Genomic DNA, 13,982 nt, shown 5'->3' with positions numbered 1-13,982 from the left:
CAAAAACTGTTCTTCCTGATAGAGACAGACTTGCTGGCAGCCCAAATCAAAGGAAAAGAGCTCCTTCAGCTCAGTTCTTTCCATTCAGTCAGTTTATTTGACAGACAAGCCCGCTCCAAGCAAATAGGCCAAGCATGGCCAACACAAGCAGGCAGCTGCAGGTCAGTCTCAACGCCACGAGGTGGGAGACTATGCTCTCCAAAAATCTCTCCGCTGCCTGGTTTTAGTATAGCACAGCCATACAAAAGGAGAAAAATCAAGTGCTTAAAAAAGGTCCCGTCACCATCGCTGCAGCCACAACAGTCCATAGAAAGAGGTGGCCAACATCTCTCCACACACCCTACGTAGTGTCCATCATTCATAGCCACATCTGTTAAAAAATTATGTACATCCCCCTCCCCACCCTGCAGAACAGGAGCTTCTCATTGATGGTTCAACTGAAAATTAGACATAATCAACATGCCTTCCCCCAGCCCTCCCTTAGAAACATCCATCCCTGATCTTAGCAAATAAGAATCATCTTCTCCTCATCAGCCCCAGTTATAGAAATAGATTTTCTGCCAGGCAGGCAAGTAGTCCATCAGTGGCCCTGAAACGAGAGAACAGAGATATCCCACATTTAGAAAGGCAAAAATCTAAGGATGCATGTAAATGGTGCCAATACCCTCTCCTCATTATGATTTCCAACAGTTCCAAACCTCTACTTTCACAGCGAAGAAACCCATCAACAGAATAGTTATATTTGCCAAGATGGGAGGTAATGTTGGGATGTAGTGCCAGAGATTAGAGCAGGACCAAGGGCTGAGTGAAACACAGTCAGCACAGACACCATGTGGGACACCACTCTCTCAGTGCTGACACATCCAGCTTCTGGTGGGAAGGGACTCTGACAACAACCAAGGGAAAAACCTGCATGCAGTGAGTCAGGAGGACACAGCAAAGAGAGAGACAGCTCAGCAGTAATGGGCAGGTGCAAACACAAAAGCAAATTCTGTACAGCGAAAAATGCTTATGCTGGCACAAGGCTTAATGCAGGTTCCAAGGCCTCTCTGAAATCATTAACTGGAAGAGTGGCTCCCAAGTCAGCCAGCTTTGTGCCTTCCTCAAAGAAAGGACAGTTCTACAACGTCTGTGTATTGTACCAATACAAGGTACACTGAAACTAACCATCCCAGGGATGTCCCAATTCCTTCTTCAGGTCAGAAGCTCCTCAACAAATATTCTGCTCAACTCCCATGATTTTACTTCATCTACCAGAAACAGGGATGGAGCAATGGGACCCACTTACGTGTGACAAAGCCAAGTCCAGGCACATAATCAGCCAACAAGCGCAGAAGGAAGAGGATCCTGGCCCTAGGAAGAGAGAGAGTATGAATGAGTCCAGTGGGATATCTCCCATCCCAGCTGTTGAACACGTTAACAGTGACAGCAGGAGTTAGGCAAGGGCTTGTATTAACCTGGTCACAGGCACCCAGACCTCTTCAGATCTGCTCACCCAGTCCCCTGATGCTATTTCTGTTCAAAGGGAAATTCTCAGCAAAAGCCCGACAGGGCCCCTTACTCTGAGTATCGGTCATAGAAAGGAGATCTCAACAGGTAGTACAGCAGTAGGATAGTCCGTCTCCTCAGCTCTGCTCGCTCTCTCCTGTTCAGGTCTTTCAGATCACTCAGCAAGCTCAAACTGGAAGGAGAGGAGCAGAGAGTGAACTTACAGCAACAGCAGCCAACAGGAAAATTAAAGTGAATTGCTAAATGCTTTCTGTCCTCAAGTCCCTACAAAGCAGCCTGCACCATGACAGAGTGCATTGTGCTGCAGAAAATACTCCAATATGTACATCTTCCAGTTAAAAACAAGGCTAGCCCCTACACACGTTTCTGGCAGTACAACCCGCCACAGAGTGGGAAGCAGGGGGAAGTGTGAATTTTCAGCAGCCACCCACAAAGAACTGACCTTGAGATATCCAGGACTGCTGAGAGGAGCCAGGGTTTCCATGATCTCTGTCCCCACACTCCCAAACTCAATACTAGCAATGTACAGTCAAGGAATAGAAAGAACCAAACAGGCCTAACAAGAGGTACATAGACAGACAAGCAGTCTGCTAGGTACCAGCAAAGCTTTGCAGAGTCCAAAGGAAAACACTCTAGGGCAGTGCTGGAGGGCCCCAGGGAAGGGCCTGGAGGTCTCATGCACATAGCTCAACTGGCTGATGCTGGCCATCAAAGATGTAATGGAGGAGTTCTCAGGCCCTTGCACAAGCAGAGCAGCAGTAGGAAGAGGAGTGTGGGGGTGATTTCACCCTACACCACAGCTCAGCAGATGAGCCCATAGCACCCTCTGCTGACACCCAGGGTATAGAGAGTGCTCTCATGTAGCCAGAGCAGGATACAGTGGAGCAGAGGACGGGTAACATAGATCGATTCTGCAATGGTTTCTTGGAGACCCAGAGGAGTGGGAGGCTGGTTCATCTCCTCTGCTCTTCGGCTCTGCGTCTCCTCCCTCTGCTGGGGGGACCCCCAGTGCCTGGACTGCAGGGAAGGAGCTGAAACAAGCACATCAGGTCACTCACACAACGAGTACCTCCCTCCAGCCAGCTCACATCTCTGTGCTGCAAAGTGGGAGAGCTCGAAGAGATGCACAAGCAGCAAGACTGTGGCTGCACTTCCCCAGTTGCTGCCACTGACCAGCACCCTCAAAGCTTGCCTGAACAAGGGAGGGAATAGGGAGAGATATTCTTAAGATTCATGCTTCTCAAAGCAGAACTACCACTGGTCTTGCACTATGTGTGAGAATTCCTATTGCTTTAATACTCCCCTGTGCACGGTGCCCAGTGACTGGCAGGATACACCCCCATACAAGCTGATCAAGTTTTGCTCTCTACTGCCCACACCCAGGCCCGTACGTGAAAGGCACACAACAGAAGCAGCTCAGGCAGGGACAGAGAACAGGCTCAGCTACTTACTATTTTGGAGAGATCGCACGACACGGCTGGAACGCCTACCAACATAGGTCTGATCTTTCCCTGAGGAGCTGCCTTCCACATCTGCAGGAGAAAACAGCCACAGGGGTGAGGCTCTAAAGGAACGTATTTCAGCCTGGTCTCTGTATTGTCAGCAAGAAGACTGGACTGAAAGTTTGATCTAGCTCAAAGCGGACCATCCTGAAAGGGCTGTTACAGAGCTCTCAGAAGGTGAAAAGATACATTTGCTTGGCACTGTCCAGGACCATCAGAACAGTAGACTCACAGCTTGATCCGCAACGCAGCCTGTATCTCCCAAGCCAAAGACAGCACTGAGAGCTCACCTTCAGAGTGGAGAGACTGCTGCTGCTCCCTGTTCAGAGGCACTATGGGTGGAGATGTCTGGATGCCAGCTTTATACCACAGCAGCAGCACGAGACGGAGGATGGCCCTGTGGGCAGACACACAGGAAGCCTTCAATACCCAGCTGTGGAGCTGGGTCGTGCTGTGCCTTAAAGGTGACATTCCCAGAAGAGGGAAACACACAGGTCCACTCAGGGAACAGGTGAGAGGTAGTGAACCCTTCTGCAGCACAGCGCCCTGCACTGTAGAAGGCTCCAAACTCCCCCAGCCTCAGGGACCGGCTGCTCAGTCTTGCTTGGGATTTTTCCTGAGGTAATACCAAGGCCCCTCTAGATTCCCCTTCCAAGCACATGCAGCCCCTTTCCCACCGCCTGCGGCACTTACTTAGCCAGCTGGATGAGGACAATGATGGTCCATCGGCCCATCTCCCCCCACACCCTGGCTGTCCCCATCTCTGCAAAGACCTCCACACATTCTAGCACGCTCAGCCAGGTCAGCAGCTTCTGCTGGGGCAGTGACTGCAAAACACAGGAAGGGGGACAGGATGGAGGTTCTGCTTGTAAGTTGAAAGATGCACAGTCCAGTCTGGGGGGACCCTTGGAGCTAAAGGAGTGATGTCCCTGAAAGTCACAGCCTCAGAAACAAGAAGGGCCGGGACATTTGACGACCTGGGCACAGCTGATGGGTGCACTTGGGAGCACAGGGTCCACTGCTGCTCCAAAGCGAATGCCTGCCAAGCACAAACTTACAGCATCAGTCTGGATCCCAGGCATGAAGAGCACAGCAGCACACCAAGAGAACTTGCTGGTGCTGTTCATCGCAAAGCATAGTGTGTATTGCTTGAAAACCACCCAGAAAGAACACAGAGCTGAAGTTCACCTCACCCCACGCTCAGTTTTTAATCACCAAGGGAAACGACTCTTCTGCTTTGCTGGCTGGAACACGGGGTGTGTGACAGACGGGGCCGCTTGCACGGGCTGACACTGAGCCACCCACATCCAGGCCCATGGAGCGGGCAGGCGTGAAGCAGAGGCCTGTCTGGGGAAAGAGAAGCTCTCCTCCTCCTTCCCCAAAGGGCCTAACCGAGGGCTAAGAGCCGGCCCGGGGCTCTTGCGAAAGAGCCGGCATCCAGCCGAGCGTTCTCAGCCATAGGGCCCCGCTTACCGCCGGCAGGGCCCGGGGCAGCTCCTTGCGCAGGATCCAGTCGTTGAGCAGCACCAGCAGGTTGGAGGCGGAGTACACTGCAGCGGGAACACGGCGCGGGGTTACGGAGCGCCGCGTGCCGCACGGCCGGGCCCCCCGCCGCCCCGCGCCCTACGTACCGAGCTCCGACAGCTCGTGGGCGTCCGCGAAGCGACCTGCGGGGAGAGAAAGCGGCCGTGACCGGGCGCACACGGGCGGAGCGCGGCGCCGAGGCGGGGTAGGGCCGTTCCGCACCTGGCAGCAGGTAGGACAGGCCGCGCACGGTGCCCTCCAGCTGCGCGGTGGCGGCCGGGTGGCGCCGCACGTAGTGCTCGTAGCGCTGGCACAGCTGCCGCAGCCGCCGCACCGCGCCGACACTCGGGGCCGCCGCCTTCTCCTCCTCCTCCATGCTGCCGCACGGCCCCGCGCTTCCGGCCCCGCCGCACCGCGCACGCTCGGCCCGCCCCGTCCTGCGCGGCACACGGGCACCGGGGCGGGGGTTTAAAGGCACGGCGGCGGAGGAACGGCAGGTGCGGGCTGTGCGGTGTGCTGCGGGGTGTGCGGTGTGCTGCGGGTGGGCGATGCGGGCGGGAACGGAGGGATGTACGGACGCGTTCCGGTCGCAGCCGGGCTCGGGAAGGCGGCTCCCTTTGGAGGCTGTGCCCGGGGAGCGCCTCCGCTCGCCCGTCTATGGGCACCTGGCGGGGGCTTGTTTCCGGAGGCGGCGGGACGGGCAGCGGCAGCTCGTGCTCCGGGGGTGGGAAATGCGGCGTCCAGCTACTGTGGGGCGGGGGAGTCGCTGCCCGGGGGGCTGTAGTGCACGGCCATGGGGGCTGTAGTGCACGGCCATGGGGGCTGTACTGCACGGACATGGGGGCTGTACTGCACGGACATAGGGCTGTGCTGCGCGGACGGGGGCCCGGCAGCCTCACGTTCCCCTCTTAGTATGTGTGCCTGCCCTCGGCGGGGCCCGCTTAGGGCTACCCTGTAGCCACACGGTGTGTGTATGAGGAACACGCGTGGCTGTGGTCATTCTCTGGGCTTTGCTGTGTGTTCCAGCCCTGTTGTTCAGGTATGGGATGTGTTAGGCTGCAGCCTGTTGCAGCACGGGGTACTGAAGCTGTGCTCTTCCTTGCTGTGCTCCTTGGCCCCGCGCTGAGTCTGCACGTCCCAGGCTGTGCGACCTGCTGACCTGGGCCCGGCCCACGGCACTTCTGAGGGTGCACAATATGGGCAAGGAGAGCGTTTTACAGCCTCTTGCAGCCTCCCCAGAGCAAACAGTGCCCTGCCGGGCTGCCCCTCCTTCCTCCTGTCCGGTTATCTCTGCACAATGGATGCAGTGTGTGCCCGCAGCCTCCACCGTGAGCACTGCCGTTGCACGGGCAGGCACTTTATCCTCTCTGATCTCTTTGCTTCTCCCCCCCCCCCCCATATCCCCTGGAGGTTTGTTTTCCAGCAGGCTGAGTTCAAAAAGGGCACGAGATACTGCTGGCAAGCAGCCCGGCGCTAAGCAAACCGCTTCAGTCGGAATTGCATGGATTAGACCCAACTTTTGGCTCACATGCAGCGCTACCTGGGGCTGCTCTGAAATGCAGCAGTAGAGCTGCTGGTGTGAGTGTCAAGGTGGGGTGAAGTGGCACCTGGAGCCTGTGACGGGTCGGGGGACAGCTCGTCCACGCTCACTGTGATGGCTCTGGGGGCGTATCTGGTGCAGACTGCTGGGGCTGCTCTCCTTCAAGGAGACACTCTGGCCCTTCCAGACAGCAACTTGAGAGCCAGCTGCTGAGCAGTCTGCCGGAGGCACCTTGTCCACAGCCTGAGGTGAAGCCTGATGCACAGTGTCCTTGAGCTACTTTGAACGGTGGCACCAGATAGCGTAGCTCCATCCTGAATGAGAGGCTCTTTGGCAGACGATTCGCTCCCTGCTCCACCCCTGCCTGTCCTGTCTGCCTTTCTGTCTCCCTCCTGCAGTGAGCGAGTTTGGAGGACGGTTGGAGTACCATCGTGGTGCCTTTTTATGGTAAATAAGCTGCAAGGGAGCACTCGCTGCAGGAGGGGCTGCTGCTAAAGCTGCTGGGAGCCCACGAGATTAGGAATGATTTAAATTGCCTTGGTTTATAGCATCTGCTGTGGGGGCAGAAGGTGAAAGGACAGGTTAAGGGGCAGTTTCTGCCCTGACTACCAGGAAGGATCCCTCGGCAACTCTGTTCTTGCACTTACTGTTGGTTGGGGTGACAGAGGTTGGTGCTTACTGGAAATCCTCTGACTGAGGCCAAATGGTTCCTATGCTCCAATGACAGTGGATGCAGGCTCAGCAGTAATGGCTGGAAAAGAAGCAAACCCAAAAAGCACATGCTTTGCCAGCTCATCAGCAGGGGCCATGCTGAAGTCCAGCTTGCTTGACTGCCAGCAGCTTGCTCTTGGCTCAGAGCTGCAAGGCTGCACCATTTCTTGCGTGGCTGACCCCATGCAGAGCACTGCTGTGGGGCTGAGACAGCGCTCTCCAGCGCTGGAGCTGGGACACAGGATAAGGCATAATAGATTTAATGTATTGACGCATGGTTATGCCTTGGGAGGTTGGTACCTGGTGGAAGTGGGTGTTCTTCCCAGCCGTGTCTTCCTGCTGCTCTCCCACCAGAAGGGAAGGAGCCTGGCAGCATGAATTTGGGGCATGGATCGTTCTCACCTTGGTGTGGGGTGACGCTTCTGGCCTAGTCTCCCTTGCATACCCGTCCAGCCCCACGGCTCTCGTGCTGTGATTGTCTGTTTGATTTGCTTTTGGGTGAGCTCATCAGCCCTCTGGGATAGCTGGGGGTAAGTTGTGGCTGGCTCCAAATGTCTTGTGGGGATTCATTTCTAGAGATTATTTTGGTCCCTGACACATGAGCCCTGCCCAGAATGGAAGGCTTGATGCACTCATAGCGTCTCAGTGGGGGCACCTTTCAGGACAGCCTCCAATCCCTGCCCAAATGAGGCGGTGGGCAGGGAACTGCAGCAGGCTCTGGGGTGGCTTGCTGGGGACCAAAGGGCAGCAGCCAGCAGAGATGATGGTGGTGTGGTCCCTGTGTTAATGGTCCCACAGTGTTAATGGTTGTCCACTAGAAACAAAAACCCAAATCAACCAAGCTGAAAGGGGGGTTAAGTGAGCCTTCTGACTTAGAGGTATTCTCTTGCTGTTCCCTATCACGGTGCTGCTGCCCTTCCCGGCTTAGCTGAGACTTGGCACCTCTTCTTGGCTTCCCAGGAGGAACAACATGCCTGGCAATGTGTGCACAGCCTTGCTGTGAGATCATGGCTGCCTCCAGATGCCTCTTCCAGAAAGCCATTTAGAGCCCTGGGCTGCTGCTTGGATAACTCCCTGCTCTGATTCATCAGCAGCGTGCTGTCTCTCCCATCTTACCCCAAATCAGCCTGTGCTAGAGGCTGAGAGCAAGAGGCAGTATCTTTTAATAACCATGTGATGCAGCTGGAAAAAACTTCAGGACTTGTAGTTCTCTGGTGGCCTGGGATAATGGGATGTTTGAGGGGGGAACTGGGCTGGCTCTGGGAACTTCAGGCAGCTGTGCTGCTGTAGGGCCATTCATGGCTGAGCAGTGGCCACTGTGGGCTCCACCTCATCTGTATGGCATTGCCACACTTGTATGGAGAGTTTGCTCTTGGTGGTGGGGCTGGGAGGATCCAGCTTGTTTGGCAGACATGTGCCCAGCTTTCCCTGCTTGCAGTCACCTCTACTGAAGGTGCCTTTGGTTGCCCAGCTTGCAGCTTTTGGAACTGCACTGTCTTGTTCCCAGCAGCTTCTGCTGCTTCTTCCAGGTGGGTGCCTGAGGCTTGGCTCTTAGCTGCTGATGCTGTGTGAGACTTGCAGAGCAGAGGTTGTGTGAGGCTTTGTTGCTGCAGGTGGGTTTTGCTGAGCACTGGTGCTGTATTTCTTCACCAGAGTTATTGGGTTTTCCTACTTAGGTAGAGGTTGTTGTGAGATTTACAGCTCTACCAGCCCTTGTTCAGAATGATGTGTACCTTGTTCCCTGTGGCTCTGTGGTACGGGATCTCTCAGATTGGAGGGGTGCAGTGGGAGCTGTGCACTGCGCTCTCATCCATTCATTGCTTTGTCAAGCAGAAAGCAGGTCAGATAAACCAGGAAGATGTGTTAGTAAGTTTTACCATGGCTTGAAGATGTTTGTCCATGTGTCCTAGCAGGTACAAGATGCATGTTCTCAACCCTGTGAGAGCCAGAGGGAAGGGAAAGAGAGGTACATGTGAGCTGCAATGCTCCCTGTGGTTTAAGTGGTTCTCTCTGTCCCCTCTCTGCCTTTATCTTGTCTCTCAGGGCTGTGTGCCTGTCTGGACTGACTCCTGACCCATCCCCAAACTGGCCAGCGTATGTTTCGGTGCTCAGGTTACTGAACGTGATAGTTAATCTTCTCACTGCCTTACAAGCTCAACACTTGCTGCTGCTCTCGTTTGAGGGGGAGCCAGGGGACTTGTGCTCCTCTCCCAGCTCTTGCTAAAGAGTTGGTGTGAGGACTCGCACGTGTTGTGTTGGAGCGTGCCAGCACTTCTGGGTATGGCCCTTGTGTAGGTGGGGCATGTGCTACGGGATGCAGAAGTGCTCTGGGGCTGGGAACGTGCAGCATATGGATCATTTCCCAGGTGCTGGTTGGGTATCCTCAAATAGCACTGAGCTATACTGGGTAGCAAGCTGGGGAAAAGGGGCAGGATGAAAGCGTGGGATGGTGCTGCTGGTTTATAATGCTCCTGGCTGCACAGGGGCCTGCTGCCATAGCCCTTCTGTCTGCTAACTCCCCATGTGTCTTGGTTTTCAGGTGACAGCAAGGTGCAAAACCCTCAAGCACAGCTGGGATGTGCTCTGTACACCCGAAGATGGGATTCCTTGCTTAGAGGGTGGTTCTCACAACTGCAGCCTGCCAGTTCCTTCAGCTGTTCCCAGGTACCCCTGCAACGTTGGCAGCTTCCAAAGGTTGGTAATCTTGCTTGCTGAGTAGATGAGTTACATGTGCTTACTTTCCTCTTGTCTCCATGTTTCTGTGCTCAGTATTGTAAACTGGGAACAATTGTGTGGTGCTACAGGCTTCCTCCCTGTTGGAATGCATGGATGTTGAGGATGTATGGGGAGGTCCTGGTGACTGTGCTGGCACTTGTAAGCCCCTGTAGGCAAACTCTCTGGAGGGAAAAACCAGATTCCTGCATGGATCTGTAGAAAGAAGTGTGCTCCCATCTTTGTTGTTATCTCAGTTTAACTTCCCTTGAATATTTGCATCGGGATCCTCCTCTATTGCTTGTTAGAATGGTCTATTGGTTGTTTCTTATGTAGTGGGTGTTCAGGGACTGGGGCTGAGGAACTGGAAGATGCTCTCTGGCCAGGGGAAATGGGAAGACTCTCTTCTGATGGCTGGAAGCTTGTGCTGATATTCTGCTTTAGTAGCTTCTTTTCTCTCTGCCCCTACCCCAAGTGTTTCTGTGGGGCCACTGTTCTCAGTCGCTGCTTCTCCTCCATCCCTCATTAGTGCAAAGCTTGACATGCCAGCAGGAGGGGGCCTCAGCATGTCTGCGCCTTGATGGGATTTGTCAAGGCTCCTTCCCTTTTCTTCCTGTTCATTGAGTGCTGAAACAAAGCAAACAGAAGAGAGGAATTCCAAAGAATAGGAGTGAGGGAAGAGAGGGACATGGGACTGACAGGCTGCCCCTGTTCTCCCTTGTCTGGTGGGGCAGAGCGGGAGGCAGAGCATTTTGGGAGGTGAGACCTTTTCTATTCCCAGCCGTGCCACCAGCTGCCTTGCCCTTAGTGCTGGGAGCGGTTGTGAACTGCAGTCCAAAGCTCTTCTGACCCTACTGCCTGCTGGTTTTCCTTCTGAAGCTGTCCCTGTTGTGTGTTGAAGGGCCACCAGTAAGGAGTGAGGCTTGGGCCTACTGCCTTCTCTCAGATTAGACATGGGGGCCTTGATAGAGCCAGAGGGAAACAGTGTTCAGACTGATTTGTCATGGGCTGTGTTAGAAAGGTTTCTCTCTACCTGTGCCAAGAAAGTTTCTCTTCAAGGTAGCTCCTAATGAGCCCAGCACAGTGCTACGTGTGCTGTATGAGTGCCAGGGCAGCGAGACATCAGCCCCTCCCAGCATGGGAGCCAGATAGATAAGTGCCTGAACAAGGAACTTCTGTGCAGGTGGGTCTGGGAAGTAAGAGACAAACATGGCTTGGCAATTGTAAGACTTTCCAGGAGGCAGGGACTCAGAAGGGGAGTCCTGGTCAGCCAGGCTGGTCTCAGGTGCAGTCTCACCTTGCCTTACTGGCCCTTACTCCTGCCTCTGCTGTCTGCAGGACACTGTACAGGTTTCCTCTTCCCCATGCCTTCACTCTCCCTAGGGGTTGGTTCATGGGAAGCAGCAGGTTGTGAAGCAGCCTTGGTGCTCAAAGTGTTGAGGTGAAATACGTCCTTATGAACAACCCCCACATAGCCCATCTTGCACGTAAGCCACAAGGAACAGCATTTTAGCCACAGCCTGTTCCTTTTCCTCCTTCCTTCTTGTTCTTTCCCTTCTGGCAATCTCTGCGCTCTGTGGTTTAATTAGAGAGCAAAGTAAAATGCTTAGACTCCAAAATGTGCAGATTAGGAGGTTACTAATCCTTTTCCTCAATGGGTGCTCACATCCTATCCAATCAGTTATCAAATTCCTTCCCCAAAGTGGAAGCCCAGCCAAACTCAAGACCTCTGCCTCTCTTCCTTCTTGGAGCACAGGAGGAAGGAGAGAGAGAGATTGGGAACAGGAGGGAATTGAGCTGTGGGTTTCTGCAGTCCTCAGGGTGGGTTTGTAGTCAGCACTGGCTGTTCTTGCTTCTTGTGCCTTGGCTATTTTGGGTATTCTGGGAGCAGTGAAGCAGGAGCTGTGATTTCCCTGCTCGCTGTTTGTCTACCAAAGCAGTTCTGCCAGGATGTTTCACTGCTGACCACAGAAACTTTTCCTTAATTTATTTTTGAGTGCTGCCTTCCTGTCCTGATAGGGAGGAAAGGTGGGGGGGAGCCACTCACAACACTTTCTGGCAGAGGAAGCAACTGCTTCCCTGTACATGTGTGTTCTTGTGTATTTATACACTGGACAAATCAGTTTGGGTTTACTGCTTTCCCTCTGTGCATACACCTCTCTCCATGTTCCCTGTTGTCCTGTTCTTATGTCCAAATTTGACCCTGATGGTTATGTAGTGTGGCTGAGGTCTGTCCTACTGCTGCGTGGGCTGGGTGTTGAGGAGGTTCTAGTGAATTGCAGAAGACTTGAGCTTTTGTCCTGAACCGCTCATCTGTGCTTGGTTGAGTCAAGGCATGTGGTTTCTTCTCAGCCTTTGTCTTTTGCTGTGACAGTTTAGGACTTAGCTCAGCAGTGTGAGGAAACCCTGGGGGTGGGAACAGAGTGAGCAGCAGGATGAGATAGGGAGGAGTACTGGGGAGGGTCAGCATGGAGTTCGGGTAACAGGAGCATTTTTGTTTCCCTTTGACTTCAGGAACCACCTTCTTGGGATTCACTTCCTATCTTTTTGCCCCTATCAGTTGCTTCCTCATGTCCAGTTTGCAAAATGCTCCCATGTAGGTTTTGTTTGCAGCTACGTTTGCTGACTCTCAGACCAACCAACAGCAATTCTTCTGCAGTGTCAGAGCTAATTTGCAGTGTATGTCTGTAACTCAGGTATCACTTCAGGGCTATAAAATGCCCTGGGCACTCTGGCTGGATGGCAATATTGCTGCTTGAGTTTTTAACAGCCTCCCTCAAGGCAGGGCAGAGCCTGCCCTGAGCCATCCTCATTTTCTATTTATAGTGCAGTTGTTCTATTCTTATGTGGGCAAGCTTTCCACCCTGCTTGGGCACTGAGGGCATCAATGCCAGGAATAGCTCTGGGTAAAGATGTGTCTGCTGGAGCACAGCTCCCAGTTTGGGCCAGTCCCTGGTGAAAGAGGCCAGTTGCATCTGTGAGCAGCTCTGCCTTATTATGAGTATCAGTCTTCTCTGTGGCCTCATCTCTTTTCTTCCCTATGACATGCTTTCAGGTGGAATGGATTTAGCACTGCAGGAGATGGTCAGAAGAGCAACCCCAGTGAGGGACCTTAGCGTACTGGCCAAGGAGAGCAGACTGTGTCAGAAGCCCTGCTTTTGCATGTGTCTTTCAGCCAGTGGTGTGACCTCTTGGTACTCTGAACTCCTTTCTGCTAGAACAAGAGGTTGCCTCTTCTCTGCTGTATTTGGCCATCCCTTGTACAGGGCCCATAGTGCTTACTAGTCTTGTGAGAGCTCAGCCTAAGGTCTGAGAGGAGCCTGCAGTGCAGAGAACATCAGCACCATCCTTAGTGCTCCTGCTTAAGCACAGCTCCTGCATCCCTTTGGCTTCTATTGCTCTCGGCTTATCTGGAGAGCAGAGCTGAGCAAAGAATTCATTGCTTCAGTGCCCAGAATGAAAAGCTAGAAGAAAATAAGAGGAACCACAACCCAGTTTAAGAGACCTTTTTATCTTTTGAATGTAACAGAGCTCAATTGCAAGCAAAAGAATGCAAAGTGAGACTTTTTGCTTGGAAAACGAAGCATTTTGTTCTTGTCCCAAACTTCTCATAAGGTAGCAAATACCTCAGAGCTGTCTGGAAACTGCAGTTCTCAATCAATAACTATTCAGCCAAAAACACTTACCCAGCTCTGCTGGCAGTGAGGCATCCTAGGCACCTGGGGCCTGACTCAGAGCTGTGCCCTTGGCTTTTACCCAGGGTTGGTGGGGAGGAGGGATGTTTTGCATGGAAGGACATCTCCTGCCTTTCCCTGCCTTGGTGAATGGGGGTAGGTTGCACACTGCTAGCTGGAAATTTGAGGCACTGCTATGCACAGTGACATTCCCATCCCTTTGCTTTGTGGGGCGTGGTGACCGGTGTATGCTCCAGCACAGCCACAGCTCAGAGATGGCTTGCTGCTGGCAGACCTAGATAGAAGCTGGAGCTCCTGACTGCTGACCCTGCTGTTGCTTCTTAGCTCTTACCCCAGGATCTGCTGCTGCCTACTGCATACCTGCAGCAGTTAGGAGAAACAGGGGAGTCAGGAAATGGCCTAGTGAGCAGATTTCAGTGTCCAGAGACAGGGACACGGTGAACCTCATGCATTCAGAGCTGGCCATTATCTGCAGCACAGTCATCAGCAAAGTGCAGATATTAGAAACCTGATCCCAGCGGAGGGATGGAGGTTGGGGATCAGCCCAAATGCTGCTCCTCTTCTGTTTCAAGAAGCATACAGTATCCTTCTGTCCCCTGTTGTGCTGCTGCACAGAATCCAGGCTTGGTTCCTCTCCTCCTAGCTGTGCTGGCCAGGAGAGCATGTGATGATGTGATGCAGGCTGCTGTGTCCTGCTGATTCCCTTGCTGCACAGAGGGACAAATGCAGCATGTGCAGAGGAATACAACCCAGGTGTGGCTGAAGGCTGTTGCCAGCTGGGTCCTTCCA

General features: G+C 53.6%; 1 protein-coding gene across 2 annotated transcripts; it reads right to left on the bottom strand.

Moving 5' to 3' along the window:
* Window positions 1–70: 70 nt before the first annotated feature.
* Window positions 71–4,942, bottom strand: PEX16 (peroxisomal biogenesis factor 16). 2 transcript variants are annotated; one of them, XM_015864394.2, is made up of 11 exons: window positions 4,758–4,942; window positions 4,643–4,678; window positions 4,485–4,561; window positions 3,705–3,838; window positions 3,302–3,408; window positions 2,961–3,041; window positions 2,388–2,540; window positions 1,952–2,024; window positions 1,562–1,681; window positions 1,289–1,353; window positions 71–589 (listed from the first exon to the last, which is right to left on the bottom strand). In XM_015864394.2, the coding sequence occupies exons 1-11, from the start codon at window positions 4,909–4,911 to the stop codon at window positions 531–533; spliced, it is 1,059 nt and encodes a 352-aa protein (XP_015719880.1). In that variant the 5' UTR covers window positions 4,912–4,942; the 3' UTR covers window positions 71–530. The 2 variants fall into 2 exon arrangements, 1 of the variants encoding a protein (XP_015719880.1); XR_001555616.2 differs by having other exon boundaries at window positions 347–589; window positions 1,458–1,681.
* Window positions 4,943–13,982: the final 9,040 nt, after the last annotated feature.

The sequence above is a fragment of the Coturnix japonica genome, chromosome 5 (genome assembly GCF_001577835.2).
Source record: "Coturnix japonica isolate 7356 chromosome 5, Coturnix japonica 2.1, whole genome shotgun sequence".
Lineage (NCBI taxonomy): Eukaryota > Metazoa > Chordata > Aves > Galliformes > Phasianidae > Coturnix > Coturnix japonica.
Note: the sequence above shows the minus strand (reverse complement) of the source record. Positions and strands in the feature narration are given on the sequence as shown.